The sequence below is a fragment of the Bufo gargarizans genome, chromosome 5, assembly GCF_014858855.1.
Source record: "Bufo gargarizans isolate SCDJY-AF-19 chromosome 5, ASM1485885v1, whole genome shotgun sequence".
Lineage (NCBI taxonomy): Eukaryota > Metazoa > Chordata > Amphibia > Anura > Bufonidae > Bufo > Bufo gargarizans.
Window position 1 is genome coordinate 46069359 of NC_058084.1, and position 19578 is coordinate 46088936.

Below are 19578 nucleotides of genomic sequence, written 5' to 3' on the forward strand. Positions count from 1 at the left end.
CTCGTCCTCTGATTGTGATTCTCGTCGCTCCGTTCACACTGCCAACAGTTGGTGTAACCTGAGTGACAACGGGTTCTCCATCTGTAATGAAAGTCAGTGATATAAGCGCCTTTCTGGTGTACAGGCTCAGCTTATTCTACATGTTTTTCTATCTTTCTGTCTGATCTGGAGGGAATTCAACATTTTCTTTTTTTTGTACTTTTTATTCTACAGATGAAATGTTCCAGAAAGGTCGGTGCATTTCTCTGTCATCGCAGTCAGGACGCTGCAATGAAATACTCGGACATCTGATGCGTAAATTGCCCTACGTAAGGCAGCATATTAGAGCTACACTCCATAGTTATGAGGGGCACGCTCATTCCACCTCTCCCCACCCCTTCCCTCTCCTCAGTGACTGACAGGCACCGGTGTATACATGTACCGCACACACATCAGCGCCATTCTTCCCATCAGGACTGCCAGTGATTGCGGTGTAAACACGCCTTGTTGCTATTTTTTTTTAAAGCTGCTATTCTAACCTTTAAGTATTTAAAGGAGTTGTCTGAGTTATTATAAATTTCTTTTTAAAAAGGTTCTAAAGCTAATAAAATGATTAATAAAACCCCATCCCAAATGCCCTCCATTCCTGCGGGATGCTCCAATTTTCCCCGCCGCTGAAGCCATGACATCATATTTCTGCATGTGACCGCTGCGGCCTATCACTGGCTTCAGTATGCGGCACAAGACTATTGAGACCAGTGTTTGGCTTCAGTGGTCATGGGCAGTATAGAGGCACGTCACCACCGCATTCATGGAAACAAAGGTTGGTAGGGAGGAAGACAGCAGCGTTGCTGGAACTGAGGGAGGTTGGAAAAATGACTATACATTTTTTCTTTTTATTTTAATAGCTTTCCAAAAAAAACTGGGACAACCCCTCAGACACATCCAATAAATGTCAGCCAAGTAATCGATCAGCAACAGCCAAATCCAAAGCTCTTTAACAGACATGTATATTACTGTGCAGGTTTATTTCAGTAGAGACAGGTGATAAGCGGCTGCCAGGCACATCTGACGCTGCTTATCTGCTGCAGTTATATTCAAATCCAATGTGTCTGGTTCCTCTTATATATTGGATTTTCTGAAGCATATAAGATTTTCACAGTATCCTGTCGAATGAGGGATCTCCTAAAAAAATTATTAATGTTTTCTACTTACATGTGATATGAATGAAGACACAGAGAAGGAGAATTACAGGCGCAAACATGGTGCCAGCAGTTGGCGCCCTTCACCAGCCGGGGCTGCGGAAACACAAAGCAAAGTTGAAACAATGCAGGGTTAATTACAATTGATTATCCAAAGGCTTAAAGGAGTTATACAATTTCTGACACAGCCCCCCATGTGCCAGGCCCCTCACAGGTAATATACTTACCCCGCTCCCGGTCCCCGCACCGCCGCTGCTGCTTCTCCCTGTACACGGATGAAAAATCCGGTGTTGGGGGAAGCAGCCAATGGCAGACGGGGACGAGCCTCCCTAGTATCACGGGTGACGCTAAGGAGGCTCGTCCCCGCCTGCCATTGGCTGTTCCTCCCCCCTGACATCGGATGTTTTCATCAGTGTACAGGGAGAAGCAGCAGCAGCGGTGACCAGGATCGGCGCGGGGAGCGGAGTAAGTATATTACCTGTGAGGGGCCCGGTACATGGGGGGGCTGTTTGAGAAATTGGATAAACCCCTTTAAGAGATACTCAGTCATACATTATTATGACCACTTCCTACTTTCGACGTCGGCAGTGTGTAGCTCATGAAGGAAGTCACTTGTGCTGAGCTGGCTCGGTGGGTATACAAGGTGTGTGATAGGCTGTCTGCACACATATCCCTCGTTGCTGTTATGAGTAAAAGGGTTGGTTTATCTGAGTTGCAAAAAGGGATGATTATTGTCTTTTGGGTCAAGATGGCAGCATTTCTGAAAACTGCGCAGTGTGAACACAGGCTGCTGTGGTGAAAGTGTATGGTGAGTGGAGAAATGGCGCCAGTCTGCGGAGCACTATATGCCATTGATGTGAAAAGTGAATGTTGGTAACAAAGGTGCAGGAGTGAGCACCGACACTACAGTGGTGAAGCTCAACGCCAAAATGATCCAGGAGTCTACCAGACGTGTGTCTAAAACAACAGTTCTGCGAACCCTACTGCATGTGGGGCCCCGAAGCAGACGGATGGTCACTGCACCTCTGCTAATTAAGTTGTCTTAAACCATCAGAGAACAAACACCCTACAACCATTGCTGGAAGAACACAAGCTGGTGGTGGCGGCAGTGTTATGGTCTGGAGAATGTTTTCATGGCATTCTCTGGGCCCACTCATCCATGGAGGGCACTCTCAATACATTTGGGTATGAATCCATCCTTGCAGATCATGTACACCCATACCTACCCATACATGCTGATTGTCTCCCTTGGGGTGGATGGGATCTTCCCACAAGACAATGCAACATTTCACACGGCTAGAAATGTCTGACATTGGTTGGAAGAGCATGACCAAGACATCCAAGCACTACCCCAGTCTTCTAATTCCCCAGACTTGAATACCCCTTTAATCAATAATGAATACAATACAATGTAAATATACACTTTCTTTATTAACCCCTTCAGGACCCTGCCATTTTTAACCTTAAGGACCAGGCCATTTTTAGCAAATCTGACCAGTGTCACTTTATGTGGTAATAACTTTAAAGCACTTTTACTTATCCAGGCCGTTCTGAGATTGTTTTCTCGTCACTAGAGTTGAGCGGACACCTGGATGTTCGGCCGAACTTCCCGGAAATGTTCGGGTTCGGGATCCGAACCCGATCCGAACTTGAACCCCATTGAAGTCAATGGGGACCCAAACTTTTTGGCACTAAAAAGGCTGTAAAACAGCCCAGGAAAGGGCTAGAGGGCTGCAAAGGGCAGCAACATGTAGGTAAATCCCCTGCAAACAAATGTGGATAGGGAAATGAATAAAAATAAAATAAAAATTAACCAATATCAATTGGAGAGAGGTCCAATAGCAGAGAATCTGGCTTCATGTCACCCACCACTGGAACAGTCCATTCTCAGATATTTAGGCCCCGGCACCCAGGCAGAGGAGAGAGGTCCCGTAACAGAGAATCTGGCTTCATGTCAGCAGAGAATCAGTCTGCATGTCATAGCAGAGAATCAGGCTTCACGTCAGCCACCACTGCAACAGTCCATTGTCATATATTTAGGCCCAGCACACAGGCAGAGGAGGGAGGTCCCGTAACAGACAATCTGGCTTCATGTCAGCAGAGAATCAGTCTGCATGTCATAGCAGAGAATGAGGCTTCACGTCACCCACCACTGTAACAGTCCATTGGCATATATTTAGGCCCCGGCACCCAGGCAGAGGAGAGGTTCATTCAACTTTGGGTAGCCTCGCAATAGAATGGTAAAATAAAAATAGGATTGAATGAGGAAGTGCCCTGGAGTACAATAATATATGGTTAAGGGGAGGTAGTTAATGTCTAATCTGCACAAGGGATGAACAGGTCCTGTGGGATCCATGCCTGGTTTATTTTTATGAACGTCAGCTTGTCCACATTGGCTGTAGACAGACGGCTGCGTTTGTCTGTAATGACGCCCCCTGCCGTGCTGAATACACGTTCAGACAAAACGCTGCCCGCCGGGCAGGCCAGACCTCCAAGGCATAAAAGGCTAGCTCTGGCCACGTGGACAATTTAGAGACCCAGAAGTTGAATGCGGCTGAACCATCAGTCAGTACGTGGAGGGGTGTGCACACGTACTGTTCCACCATGTTAGTGAAATGTTGCCTCCTGCTAACACGTTGCGTATCAGGTGGTGGTGCAGTTAGCTGTGGCGTGTTGACAAAACTTTTCCACATCTCTGCCATGCTAACCCTGCCCTCAGAGGAGCTGGCCGTGACACAGCTGCCTTGGCGACCTCTTGCTCCTCCTCTGCCTTGGCCTTGGGCTTCCACTTGTTCCCCTGTGACATTTGGGAATGCTCTCAGTAGCGCGTCTACCAACGTGCGCTTGTACTCGTGCATCTTCCTATCACGCTCCAGTGCAGGAAGTAAGGTGGGCACATTGTCTTTGTACCGTGGATCCAGCAGGGTGGCAACCCAGTAGTCCGCACACGTTAAAATGTGGGCAACTCTGCTGTCGTTGCGCAGGCACTGCAGCATGTAGTCGCTCATGTGTGCCAGGCTGCCCAGGGGTAAGGACAAGCTGTCCTCTGTGGGAGGCGTATCGTCATCGTCCTGCCTTTCCCCCCAGCCACGCACCAGTGATGGGCCCGAGCTGCGTTGAGTGCCACCCCGCTGTGACCATGCTTCATCCTCATCCTCCACCTCATCCTCGTCCTCCAGTAGTGGGCCCTGGCTGGCCACATTTGTACCTGGCCTCTGCTGTTGCAAAAAACCTTCCTCTGAGTCACTTCGAAGAGACTGGCCTGAAAGTGCTAAAAATGACCCCTCTTCCTCCTCCTCCTCCTCCTCCTCCTGGGCCACCTCCTCTTCCATCATCGCCCTAAGTGTTTTCTCAAGGAGACATAGAAGTGGTATTGTAACGCTGATAACGGCGTCATCGCCACTGGCCATGTTGGTGAAGTACTCGAAACAGCGCAACAGGGCACACAGGTCTCGCATGGAGGCCCAGTCATTTGTGGTGAAGTGGTGCTGTTCCGCAGTGCGACTGACCCGTGCATGCTGCAGCTGAAACTCCACTATGGCCTGCTGCTGCTCGCACAGTCTGTCCAGCATGTGCAAGGTGGAGTTCCACCTGGTGGGCACGTCGCATATGAGGCGGTGAGCGGGAAGGCCGAAGTCACGCTGTAGCGCAGACAGGCGAGCAGCAGCAGGATGTGAACGCCGGAAGCGCGAACAGACGGCCCGCACTTTATGCAGCAGCTCTGACATGTCGGGGTAGTTGTGAATGAACTTCTGCACCACCAAATTCAGCACATGCACCAGGCAAGGGATGTGCGTCAAACCGGCTAGTCCCAGAGCTGCAACGAGATTTCGCCCATTATCGCACACCACCAGGCCGGGCTTGAGGCTCACCGGCAGCAACCACTCGTCGGTCTGTTGTTCTATACCCCGCCACAACTCCTGTGCGGTGTGGGGCCTGCCCCCAAACATATGAGTTTCAGAATGGCCTGCTGACGTTTACCCCGGGCTGTGCTGAAGTTGGTGGTGAAGGTGTGTGGCTGACTGGATGAGCAGGTGGAAGAAGAGGAGGAGTAAGCCGAGAAGGAGGAGGTGGCAACAGGAGGCAAAGAATGTTGCCCTGCGATCCTTGGCGGCGGAAGGACGTGCGCCAAACAGCTCTCCGCCTGGGGCCCAGCTGCCACTACATTTACCCAGTGTGCAGTTAGGGAGATATAGCGTCCCTGGCCGTGCTTACTGGTCCACGTATCTGTGGTTAGGTGGACCTTGCTACAGATGGCGTTGCGCAGTGCACACTTGATTTTATCGGATACTTGGTTGTGCAGGGAAGGCACGGATCTCTTGGAGAAGTAGTGGCGGCTGGGAACAACATACTGTGGGACAGCAAGCGACATGAGCTGTTTGAAGCTGTCTGTGTCCACCAGCCTAAATGACAGCATTTCATAGGCCAGTAGTTTAGAAATGCTGGCATTCAGGGCCAGGGATCGAGGGTGGCTAGGTGGGAATTTACGCTTTCTCTCAAATGTTTGTGAGATGGGAGAGCTGAACGCTGCCGTGTGACATGGTTGAGATGCTTGGTGACAGAGGTGGTGGTGTTGGTGGTACATCCCCTGTTTGCTGGGCAGCAGGTGCCAACGTTCCTCCAGAGGCGGAGGAAGAGGCCGAGGCGGCAGCAGCAGAAGAGGCCGAGGCGGCAGCAGCAGAAGAGGTAGCAGGGGGAGCCTGAGTGACTTCCTTGGTTTTAAGGTGTTTACTCCACTGCAGTTCATGCTTTGCATGCAGGTGCCTGGTCATGCAGGTTGTGCTAAGGTTCAGAACGTTAATGCCTCGCTTCAGGCTCTGATGGCACAGCGTGCAAACCACTCGGGTCTTGTCGTCAGCACATTGTTTGAAGAAGTGCCATGCCAGGGAACTCCTTTAAGGTGCCTTTGGGGTGCTCAGTCCCAGATGGCGGCGGTCAGTAGCAGGCGGAGTCTCTTGGAGGCGGGTGTTCTGCTTTTGCCCACTGCTCCCTCTTTTGCTACGCTGTTGGCTCGGTCTCACCACTGCCTCTTCCTCCGAACTGTGAAAGTCAGTGGCACGACCTTCATTCCATGTGGGGTCTAGGACCTCATCGTCCCCTGCATCATCTTCCACCCAGTCTTCCTCCCTGACCTCCTGTTCAGTCTGCACACTGCAGAAAGACGCAGCAGTTGGCACCTGTATTTCGTCATCATCAGAGACGTGCTGAGGTGGTATTCCCATGTCCTCATCATCAGGAAACATAAGTGGTTGTGCGTCAGTGCATTCTATGTCTTCCACCGCTGGGGAAGGGCTAGGTGGATGCCCTTGGGAAACCCTGCCAGCGGAGTCTTCAAACAGCATAGGAGACTGCTGCATAACTTGAGGCTCAGACAGTTTCCCTGGTATGCATGGGGGTGATGTGACAGACTGATGGGCTTGGTTTTCAGGCGCCATCTGTGCGCTTTCTGCAGAAGACTGGGTGGGAGATAATGTGAACGTGCTGGATCCACTGTCGGCCACCCAATTGACTAATGCCTGTACCTGCTCAGGCCTTACCATCCTTAGAACGGCATTGGGCCCCACCATATATCGCTGTAAATTCTGGCGGCTACTGGGACCTGAGGTAGTTGGTACACTAGGACGTGTGGATGTGGCAGAACGGCCACGTCCTCTCCCAGCACCAGAGGGTCCACTAACACCACCACGACCATGTCCACGTCCGCGTTCCTTACTAGATGTTTTCCTCATTGTTATCGTTCACCACAACAACAAAAATATTATTTGGCCCAATGTATTGAATTCAAATTCAGGCCTTTTTTTACAGACACCTAACACTATCTGGCTATCTATTTAGGGACCGTATTACACTAATACAGGCACAGCAGTAACCACAGATTTAGCTGAATATAAATTTGAGGCCTAGTATTTAGGCGCTGGGTGACAGGTATAGGTTTACTGACAGAATTAGACTTGGAAATGCACAGTAGCGTGTGTGTGAAGTTATTCAGAATAACCCTATGTGCACCTTGAATCTGATATACCCTTTTAGGGATAGATTTAAAATAGCTGTGATACAGCAGAAACCACTAAATTAGGAAATTGCTAAATTGGGAATTGTATTTCAACCCAGAACAAAAACTGTGCTTTGACGGACACTAAATAAATTGACCAGCCACACCAGTAACGACAGATTTAGCTGACTATAAATTTGAGGCCTATTATTTGGCGCTGGGTGACAGGTATAGGTTTACTGACAGACTTAGACTTGGAAATGCACAGTAGCGTGTGTGTGAAGTTATTCAGAATGACCCTATGTGCACCTTGAATCTGATATACCCTTTTAGGGATAAATTTAAAGTAGGCCTGATACAGCAGAAACCACTAAATTAGGAAATTACTAAATTGGGAATTGTATTTCAACCCAGAACAAAAACTGTGCTTTGACGGACACTAAATAAATTGACCAGCCACAACAGTGCAGCAGTAACGACAGATTTAGCTGGATATAAATTTAAGGCCTATTATTTAGGCGCTGGGTGACAGGTATACGTTTACTGACAGATTTAGACTTGGAAATGCACAGTAGCGTGTGTGTGAAGTTATTCAGAATGACCCTATGTGCACCTTGAATCTGATATACCCTTTTAGGGATAGATTTAAAATAGCTCTGATACAGCAGAAACCACTAAATTAGGAAATTGCTAAATTGGGAATTGTATTTCAACCCAGAACAAAAACTGTGCTTTGACGGACACTAAATAACTTGACCAGCCACAGCAGTAACGACAGATTTAGCTGGATATAAACTTGAGGCCTAGTATTTAGGCGCTGGGTGACAGGTATACGTTTACTGACAGAATTAGACTGGGATATGGCCGAAAAATAACCACACTATTGATGGTTAAATGCACTTGGTGTGACAGCTTGACCAACCACACTACTGAGGGTTAAATGCACTTGGTGACAGGCGCAGCTTGCCCCTGATGTAGTATATGGCCAAAAAATAAACAGACTATTGCTGGTTAAATGCACTTGGTGTGACAGCTTGACCAACCACACTACTGAGGGTTAAATGCACCTGGTGACAGGCGCAGCTTGCCCCTGATGTAGTATATGGCCAAAAAATAAACAGACTATTGCTGGTTAAATGCACTTGGTGTGACAGCTTCACCCTGATGTAGGATTTAGCCAAAAAACAACCACACCATTGAGGGTTAAATGCACTTGGTGACAGGCTCAGCTTGCCCCTGATGTAGTATATGGCCAAAAAATAACCAGACTATTGCTGGTTAAATGCACTTGGTGTGGCAGCTTCACCCTGATGTAGGATTTAGCCAAAAAACAACCACACCATTGAGGGTTAAATGCACTTGGTGGCAGCTTGTGCTGGCACACCACAAGACACAAAATGGCCGCCGATCACCCCAGAAGAAAAGTGACTGAAAAACGCTTTGGGCAGCCTAAAAACAGTGAGCAATTCAATAGCAGCAGTTCAATCATCCACAGCTGCAGATCGATCTCTGAATGAAGTCCTTTGGAGGAGTTAATCACTGCCTAATCTCGCCCTAACGTCGCGGCTGCAACCTCTCCCTATGCTGATCAGAGCAGAGTGACGTGCGGCGCTACGTGACTCCAGCTTAAATAGAGGCTGGGTCACATGGTGCTCTGGCCAATCACAGCCATGCCAATAGTAGGCATGGCTGTGACGGCCTCTTGGGGCAAGTAGTATGACGCTTGTTGATTGGCTGCTTTGCAGCCTTTCAAAAAGCGCCAAGAAAGCGACGAACACCGAACCCGAACCCGGACTTTTACGAAAATGTCCGGGTTCGGGTCCGTGTCACGGACACCCCAAAATTCGGTACGAACCCGAACTATACAGTTCGGGTTCGCTCATCCCTACTCGTCACATATTGTACTTCATGACAGTGATAAAATTGGGTAAAAATATTTCATTTTTAATTTCTCTACTTTTATAATAGATAGTAATAACTCCAGAAATAGTTATTACTTTACATTGGCCATATGTCTACTTCATGTTTGTATCATTTTGTGAATGCCATTTTATTTTTTGGGGACGTTAGAAGGCTTAGAAGTTTAGAAGCAAATCTTGAAATTTTTTGAACATTTCAATAACAAAGCAAGGGTTAACAACCAAACAAAACTCAATATTTATTTCCCTGATTCTGTAGTTTACAGAAACACCCCATATGTGGTCATAAACTGCTGTATGGGCACATGGCAGGGTGAAGAAGGAAAAAAACGCCATATGGTTTTGGGAAGGCAGATTTAGCTGGACTGGTTTTTTGACACCATGTCCCATTTGAATCACCCCTGATGCACCCTAGAGTAGAAATTTCAAAAAAATTACCCCATTTTGGAAACTATGGGATAAGGTGGCAGTTTTATTGCTACTATTTTAGGGTACATATAATTTTGGTTGCTCTATATTACACTTTAGGTAACAAAAATAGCTGTTTTGGCACCATTTTAATTTTTTGTTATTTACAATGTTCATCTGACAGGTTAGATCTTATGTAGGGGCTCATTTTTTTCAGTATGAGATGACGGTTTGATTGGTACTATTTTAGGGTGCATATGATTTTGATCGCTTGGTATTACACTTTTTGTGATGTAAGGTGAAAAAAAATGGCTTTTTTGTCACCGTTTCAAATTTTTTTTTTTTTACGCTGTTCATCTGAGGGGTTAGGTCATGTGGTATTTTTATAGAGCAGGTTTTTTCGGACGCGGCGATACCTAATATGTTTATTTTATTTATTTTTTTATTTTTTACATTTAACACAATAATATCCTTTTTAAAACAAAAACAAAAAAATCATCTTTTAGTGTCTCCATATTCTGAGAGCCATAGTTTCTTAATTTTTTGGGCTATTGTTTTAGGTTATAATTTTTTGCGTGATGAGATGATGGTTTGATTGGTATGATTTTAGGGTGCGTATGACTTTTTGATCACTTGCTATTACACTTTTTGTGATGTAAGGTGAAAAAATAATTGCCTTTTTGACACCGTTTTTTTTTTACGGTGTTCATCTGAGGGGTTAGGTCATGTGGTATTTTTATAGAGCAGGTTTTAATGGAAGCAGCGATACCTACTATGTCTACTTTTTTTTTCCATTTAACACAATAATATAATTTTTGAAACAAAAAAAATCATGTTTTAATGTCTCCATAGTCTGAGAGCCATAGTTTTATTATTTTTTGGGAGATTGTCTTAGGTAGGGGATCATTTTTTGCAGGATGAGGAGACAGTTAGATACTATTTTGGGGGGAATATGCCTTTTTGATCGCTTGGTGTTGCACTTTTAGTGATGTAAGGTGACAAAATGTTTTTTTTAGCACAGTTTTTATAAAAAAAAATTAAGGTGTTCATCTGAGGGGTTAGGTCATGTGATATTTTTGTACAGCAGGTCATTATGGACGTGGCAATACCTAATATGTATACTTTTTTATTTTATTTAAGTTTTACACAATATTATCATTTTTGAAACAAAAAGAAAAATCATGTTTTAGTGTCTCCATAGTCTGAGAGCCATAGTTCATTTTATTTTTTGGGCGATTGTCTTAGGTAGGATATCATTTTTTTCAGGATGAGAAGACTGTTTGATTGGCACTATCTTGGGGTGCATATGACTTTTTGATTGCTTGCTATTACTCTTTTTGTCAAGTAAGGTGACAAAAATGGCTTTTCTTGACACCGTTTTTATTTTATTTTTTTGCCGGTGTTCAACTATGGGGTTAGGTCATGTGATATTTTTATACAGCAGGTTCTTACGGATGCGGCGTTACCTAATATGTCTATATTACAAAATAATATCATTTAAAAAAATAAATAAATCATGTTTTAGTGTCTCCATAGTCAGAGAGACATAGTTTTTTTTATTTTTTGTCTTGGGTAGGGGCTCAATTTTTTCAGGATGAGATGACTTTTTGATTGGTAGTATTTTAAAGTGCGTATGATTTTTTTTGATCGCTTGGTATTACACTTTTTGTGATGTAAGGTGACAAAAAAATGGCTTTTTGACACTGTTTTAATTTTTTACTGTGTTCACCTGAGGAGTTAGGTAATGTGATATTTTTATAGAGCCAGTCGTTACAGACGCAGTGATACCTAATATGTCAATTTTTTTTTTTTTTTTACATTTAACACAATAAATGCATTTTTGAAACAAAAAAAATCACGTTTTAGTGTCTCCATATTCTGAGAGCCATAGGTTTTTTTCTTTTTTGGGTGATTGTCTTAGGTAGGGGCTAATTTTTTGCGGAATGAGATGATGGTTAGATTGGTACTATTTTGGGGGGCATACACCTTTTTGATAGCTTGGAGTTGTACTTATAGTGATGTAAGGTGAGAAAAAATGGCTTTTCTAGCAGTTTTTTTGCTATTTTTTACGGTGTTCATCTGAAGGGTTAGGTCATGTGATATTTTTATATAGCCTGTCGTTACGGATGTGGTGATACCAAATAAAAAAAATCAAAGAACATTTTATGTGTTTTATTTAGGGAAAGGGGCTTTTTTTTATGTAAAACTTTATTTATCTTTTTATTATGGAAACACTTTTTAAAAAAAAAATGTTTTACTTTTTATTTTTGTCCCACTCTGGGACTTCAACTTCTGGGGGTCTGATCCCCTCTGCAATGCCTTTCTAAACATTGTGTGTTGTAAGGCATTGGCTGTCATCTTCTATGCTGACAGCCTGCCTGTGAGACCCAGCCAAGGCATCGGGGCTGCCTTCTCTGCCATCGGGTCCCCGCCACTGCAGCGCAGGGACCCGATGAAGAAGGGGAGGGCACCCATACTCTCTGCAAACCTTGTGCATGCCACAGTAAGCTTTGGCAGCAACATACAAGGGGTTAATACGCTGGCATCAGTGTTTTCACCGATGTTGGCGTATGTAGCAGGGGCCCAGCTGTCAGTGACTGCTGGGTCCATGTCGGGCGGGCGCAGCTCCTGAACCCACTCGATCAGCATGACGTACAGGTGCGTCATGGGTCCTTAAGTGACGGTCATCCATGATGTACAGGTACAGTGCAGGCCTATTCACTTGCATGGGATTTAGCTGTGCCTAGGCTATGTCACTGATGAACATGACATCACTGGTCTAGGAACAGGCCTCAGCACTCACCAGAGCACCATAGTCTCTTCAAACATCTGATCGGCAGGAAGTTGTACCTCTACAGATGAACTATCCAGAGAACAGGAGATCAGTAATCTAGTCATGTAAAACCCAGTATAATCTAGAACAGGGATCAGCAACCTCTGGCACTCCAGATGTTCTGAAACTACAAATCCCAGAATCCTCCTTTCACTTATATGAGAGTTACCAGAACAGCCAAGTAAGTGTATGCTGAGAGTAGTAGTTTCACAACAGATGGTTGCTGATCCCTGATCTAGAAGATCCACTCAACAGCCTCTCTGAGAGAACCATTAACAAAGTCAGGGAAGACATTAGCAGCCGTTTTAGTGGCTGTCGCTTTGGAAAATATTTTATAGTATGACAAGTCCCCCAATAAAATGATGATTAGGACTCCCAGTGATCCCTTGAAATCTCTGGAAGAATCCGGCAACAAGGGTGCATTCACATGTGGCAGAAAATTCCACCAAAAAATCTGCAACATCAAGACTTCCCCATGTTATCTTATAGGGCTGAAAATTGTCCATCCCTGCTTGTGTGCCGCTGCGGAAGTAATGTTGTGGATTTCCTGAATAAAAATCTCTCCATTCAAATCAAAAAGAGAAACCGATTCTGCGGTGGAAAACGCTGCAAAAAATCAGCCTGGAAAAATCGGAACCGATTTTGTTGCCGGATTTCTCCGCAGCATTTTTCATTGCAGAATCAATTTCTCATTGAGTTGAATGAAGAAATTCTCATACATGAAATCTGCACCATAATTTACACAAAAAATCTGCAACTTTGTAAAAATCTGCACTTTCCACCACGTGTATTCCACCACCATTATTTTTTTGTTTCAATTTGGGTAGACCCCAAAACATTGGGAAATATAAAAAATAAAACAAAGAGAAAGTGCGCTGTACAACAATGGCTGGGTGAGGCTGGTATACATGTCTATTCTGCACAAGGTACGGACAAGTCCTGTGGGATCCATGCCTGGCTCATTTTAATGAACGTGAGCTTGTCCCCATTGGCTGTGGACAGGCGGCTGCGCTTCTCTTTGATAACCCCCTGCAGTCATGCTAAACAAACATTCAGACAATACACTGGCTGCAGGGCAGGCCAGGACCTCCAAGGCGTAAAGGGCAAGCTCAGGCCATGTGCCCAATTTGGAGACCCAGAAGTGAAGGGGGCAGACCCATCAGTCAGTACGGGTAGGTGTGTGCACACATACTGCCCCACCATGTTGCGCGTCCCTGTGATGTCCATGATCCAATTCGATATCTTCTCTATCAGCTTTCAATGTTCTTTTCTGTGCCTACTATGGTGATCACGGGTAGCGGGGAATCAGGGTTCCATGCCGAAGAGGGAGCCTGAGAAAGGAATACCACATCCAAGGGAGGTCAATGGATAAAATTAAATGTGATCGAGCGGAAATGGGAAAAATGAAGGACAAATTATTCAAGCAGAAGCTTGTAAAGGAGTGGGCGCGGGGCAATTAGACAGGAGAGGCCCTGCTGCCGCTTTGTTGACTCTAGATAACTTCTGCCTGATCGCACGTCCCCGTGACGTCCACAATCGAATTGGATATCTTCTCTATCAACTTTCGATGTTCTTTTCTGCGCCTACCATGGTGATCACGGGTAACGGTGAATCAGGGTTCCCTGCCGGAGAAGGAGAGTGAGAAAGGGATACCACATCCAAGGGAGGTCAATGGCTGAAATCTTATTGGGTGGAGAGGGTGGGTGAAGTTATTAAAGCAGAAACATCCAAGGAAGGCTGCAGGCGCGCGGCAATTACCCACTCCCGACTCGGGGAGGTAGTGACGATAAATAACAATACAGGACTCTTAAAGGGACTCTGTCACCACGTTCTAACCCCCACTTTTAAAACTATAGTTCTGTCCATGGAGCCCCTGTGATTTCAGTGGTGTTGTTATATGCGAAATCTGCTGGCTCGTTTTGATAAAAAAAAACCTTTTATCTAACCTGTCAGTCATGAGGATAAGGTGCCCAGGGCGTTTCTCCTGGTCTGAACATGCCGCCCGCCGCCGTTGGTACCCAGCTCCTCCTCTGCCTTGAATTAGCGCCGCCTGAATGTGAAGAAATACGCCTCCGGCTCTCCCTCACTCCCCCCTCCTTCTTTTCTAAGATCCCACGCGTGCAGCAGTGTTATCGGGAGGTATCGGGAGGTTGAGCGAAGTGCGCATGCGCACTTCGCTCAATGAGGCTGAATCGAAAAGTCCGCACGGGCGCATCAGGCACAGGCCTGTGCGCACGCGCAAAATTTTAGAAAAGGAGGGGGGACTGAGGGAGAGCCGGAGGCGTATTTCTTCACATTCAGGCGGCGCTGAAAGGATCAGAGGAGGAGCTGGGCACCAACGGCGGTGGCGGCGGTAGCATGTTCAGACCAGGAGAAACGCCCTGGGCACCTTATCTACATGACTGACAGGTTAGATAAAAGGTTTTTTTTATCAAAACGAGCCAGCAGATTTCGCATATAACAACACCATTGAAATCACAGGGGCTCCATGGACAGAACTATAGTTTTAAAAGTGGGGGTTAGAAAGTGGTGACAGAGTCCCTTTAAGATGCCCTGTTATTGGAATGAGTAATAAAGATGAATTTTAGAAATTTAAGTCCCTGTCACCTATGCAGAGCAGGGGTTTTTCATCGGCAAAAATGGGTTAATGTCACGACCAATGGAACAGACTATTATTTAAAAAATTCGGTTCCTGTCAACTATGCAGAGCAGGGGTTTATTCATGGCAAAACTGTGTTCATCTCACCCACCAATTGAACAGACAATTTGACAAAAATTAGGTCACTGTCACCTATGCAGAGCAGGGGTTTGTATATGGCAAAATTGGTAAAATGTCACCTGACAATCTAACAGCCAATTTTTTTAAATTTAGGTCCCTGTCACTTATGCAGAGCAGGGGTTTATTTACGGCAAAAATGGTAAAATGTCACCCAAGAATGTAACAGACACTTTTGCACCCTGCTTCCTCTTTTGCTGTGCTGGTGCCTCTGTGCGACCACCGCCTCTTCCTCTAAACTAGACAGGTCACTCGCATGACCTTGATTCCATGTGGGGTCTAGTACCTCATCATCCTCCACATCATCTTCCACCCACTCTTTACCCCTGCCATCCTTGTCGGTCTGCAGACTGCAGAAAGCCGCAACAGTTGGCACCTGTGTTTCGTCATCATCCGAGACGTGCTGCGGTAGTCCTCCCATGTCCTCATCCTGAAACATAAGTGGTTGGGCATCAGTGCACTCAATCTCTTCCACATCTGGGACAGGGCTATGTGGATGGCCCTGGGAAACCCTGCTAACAGAGTCATCAAAAAGCAGAAGAAACTGCTGCATGACTTGGGGCTCAGACTGCTTGGCTGATTTGCAAGAGGGTGAGGTTAAGGACTGATGGCCATGGGCTGCAGGTGCCAACTGTGGTCTTTCAGCAGGAGACTGGGTGGGAGACAATGTGAAGGAACTGGAGGCACTGTCAGCCACCCAATTTCTACTATCGCCTGTACTTGTTCTGGCCTCACCCTTCATAGAGCTGCATTCGGCCCTACCAAATACCGCTGAAGGTTCTGTCGCCTACTCGCACCTGAGGAAGGTGTTTCACTTGTGCGTGTAGCTGGCACAGATCGACCACGTCCTCTCCCTGCAACAGGAGCTCCACCAGCAGCACCACGGCCTGGGCCACGTCCCTTATATGACGCTCTCCTCATTTTTGGCGTTCACCCACCAAACTAACAGATGGTTTATGTCAGGCGACAATGTAACCGCCAATAGTCAACAATTAAGTTCACTGACAGTAGGGCAGTGACGGTGTCATAAAGAGGAAACATTTCTTGACGTCACACAACGGTGTGACTGGCGAATTTTATACAATTACTTCACGATCACAAAAAATGTTAATTTGTCAACCAACAATGTAACTGCAGTATTGACTGGTTTTATTGGACAGTCAGAAATGCAGCAAAGGCCCCAAATATAGGGTCTTGCAAAAAATGGGTGTTTTTTTAAACCCTGAATATAACTGCAGTATTTAAAGCTTGTATTTGACTGTCACAAATGCACATATGCTGTGCTTGTGCACTGAACTTGCACAAAATGGCTGCCGACGCCCACCTAATAGACGGATAAAAGTTATTTTTCTCTGTCACTGGGCTCAGGGCACGGTAAAAAAATATTGCACTGCACCCACACATCTAAATCTATGTAGATCGCAGAGTTAACAAGCACTTCTGATTACAGATTCTTTCCTATTCTCTCCCTCACAGCAGCAGCATCCTCTCCCTACACTAAGCACAGCAGAGTGACGTGCAGCGCTACGTGACTACAGCTTATATAGAGGCTGGGTCACATGGTGCACTGGCCAATCACAGCCATGCCATTAGTAGGCATGGCTGTGATGGCTTCTAATGGCACAAGAGTCAAACGCATGTTGATTGGCTGCCCTGCATCCTTTCAAAGAGCGCTATTAAATCACCGAACTCAAACTTTTACTGAAAAATTTGGGTTCGGGTCCGGGGTCCAAAAATCCTAAAGTTCGGTACGAACCCGAACTTTACAGTTTAGGTTCGCTCAACCTTAGCGGGGCAACGGCCGCGTGCATGAGGCCTAAGTTATCAACTGGAATATGACAAATAAAAAAGAATATTGTCTAAATAGTTTTAGACTAAATAGAAGTTTAAAGGAAGCTGATAACAGTTCATTTAGATTCTGCATCCCACTCAGGGAGCCGTGGGCAAACAATGGACCTGTTTTCTAGCAAGCAACAAAATAGCCACGCAACTTCCTGTCACACGACTATTTTAGAACTTTGTTTTGGCTGTGAAAACACAATAAGGGTTCACGCACAAGACCGTGTGTTGCCCGTGACCGTATTGCGGGTCCGCAATACACAGGGCACAGGCCATGTGCAGCCCGCATCATGGCTGTGGACCCATTTACTTGAACGGGTCCGCAATCACGGAGATGCGGTGCGGAACGGAGGCACGGAACCCCATGGAAACACTACGAACATGTCCTTTCTTTTTGTGGAACGGACAGATGGGGACCTATTCAAGTTGATCCGTCCTAGCTGCCACTGGAACATTCTCAGTGCATTGGGGACCGCAAATTGCAGGCGAGTCTCGTGTTGTGTTTGACTTCCATTAATGGAGGAAAAGTTATGCACAACTTGTGACAAGTGACACAAAATCCCACATGTCTGGATAATTTTTTTTGTGACCGTTGTGTTGCAGTTTCAGAATCTTGCGCCTTGCATTGCGACACCATTGTGATATGTTGCCGTGTAGTTGTACCCTTAATCCAGCATTTGATAATCAGTCCTAGCGCTAAGGAGAGGTCTTGATATCCCCTGTGCCGCAGGAGGATGCACCACAATAATGAAAAGGCACATCATCATAAATTAGGCATATCCTCCGGCAGTTTGTGCGCCTAAACAGAAATCTATGGTAGCTCTGAGTTGCCGTAGATTTCTGGCTTCATTTGCGCTAGAAAACTAGTGTAAACGAAGATAAATTTGTCTCTGGTTTTGGTCACGTCCCTTTTTTGGAAAAGTGGCAATGGCGGTGCGTAACAGAGGCACTTGCGACTTTTTTTCCAACAAATTGCATTTAAAAAGTCACAAACAGCAGCTTGCTACTTTAAAGCCACTTTTCTGGCACAAGGCAGATTATAAATCTCCCCGTGTGAGCGGGGAATTGGATAACCTGAAACTAACCTGCACAAATACGGCCGCGCTGCGCACAGTAACAACAAGGCAAGTTCTGTCTGATCCTAGTCTTAAAGAATGCGCAAATTATATAATACATGAAAATTACATTTAAAATGAACAGATTTCATAAGAAACTGGTGCAAAATTATATCTGGAAAATATCAGCTTTTATCAATTCCATAGTCACAGAATAATAATCGGGTCGGCTGTTCCATTTATCGCTGTTCATACTGGAAAGGCAATATTTAAAGGGGTTCTGCATCCTCTGGATAGATCATCAGCATCTGATCGGCGGGGCTCTGACACCCGGGACCCCCGCCGATCAGATGCTGATGATCAGTTTAAACAAACTGCAGAACCCCTTTAATAATATTCATATTGTTCGTACTTTACTCTGATCAGATCTAGATATTTGTATTTTATCAATAATAATCATTAGTGTTGAGTGAAGTTAATTAATTGACTTCCATCCGATTTTAAGTAAAAAATTGATTCGTATTGGTTGGTCGAAATTCCTCACATACTCACCTCATCCATTTGCTCACGGAGAGACCGTCGTACCCATCTTGATTGAAGAAACCGCGCTGACAAGGCACAGTAACGTCATCAGTGATGACATCACCGTGCCTGGGCAGCGTAATGACGAGCAAGATTTTGCGTGTTTTCTTCAATAAAGATGGCTGCAATAGCCTCTTCACAAGCAAATGGATGAGGTGAGTATGTTATTTTTTTAAAACGGATTAACCCCTGAAAGGCCTCCATTTTAACATCAGATACCGCAATCAGCGATAAACACGGCATCTGAGGGGTTCAATGGGGGGGGGGGGCGGAGCGATCGCCGTTCCCCATCATTGTGCCCACAACTTACTAAGGAACGTGATTCGTGGCAAAGTAACAAATGGAATTTCTTTGTAAAATTCAAGGAAGCAGCCCAGTCAAATTTTTCATAACTTCGCTCATCATTAACTCCTTAAGGACGCGCGCCGTACATGTATGGCGGGCTGATCAGGTGGGTGCAGTCACTGACAGCCGGGCCCCTGCTGAATACACTGGCATTGGTGAAAACACTAATACCGGCGTGTTAACCCCTTTTATGCCACAGTCAAAGCTGACCGCGGCATGCAGAGGGTTCGCGGAGGGTACGGGGTGTCCTCCTCTTCCTCATAGGGTCCCCGCGCTGCAGTGGCAGGGATCAGATGGCAGAGAAGGCAAGCCCGTTGCCTTCCATAGGCATTGGAAGTGTAGGTAACGGACGTATCTAAATTCCCCTCGAGAACAGGGAAACAGAGAAAAAACTGAGCGCACAATAGGGTAGTATGTTCAACCGGATGAGAATATCAAAGTGAGAAATATCCAAACTCACCTTATAGGGTTGTGCTCCGGCAGGCACAACTCTACTGCAGACTAAGTAGAAATAAGACCTTTAGACCAGGACTGCAGCCGCAGATTTTGTAGTCTCTTGGATGGGATGTCCAGTCCCCCAACATAAATTCGTAGTAAGGAAAATAAGTTCTGCGTCGGCGCGAAATCACTAGTGGAAGCGGTCTTAAT

General features: G+C 45.7%; 1 protein-coding gene across 1 annotated transcript in view; it reads right to left on the bottom strand.

The window, feature by feature from the left end:
- Positions 1-19578, bottom strand: part of LOC122937823 (fibrocystin-L-like) — a 260317-nt gene that overhangs the window by 215428 nt on the left and 25311 nt on the right. The window contains exons 2-3 of the mRNA XM_044292918.1: positions 1195-1277; positions 1-81 (exon numbers count right to left, since the gene is read on the bottom strand). Coding sequence (XP_044148853.1) covers positions 1-81; positions 1195-1243 — 130 coding nt within the window. The 5' untranslated portion in view covers positions 1244-1277. The remainder of the gene's footprint in view (positions 82-1194; positions 1278-19578) is intronic.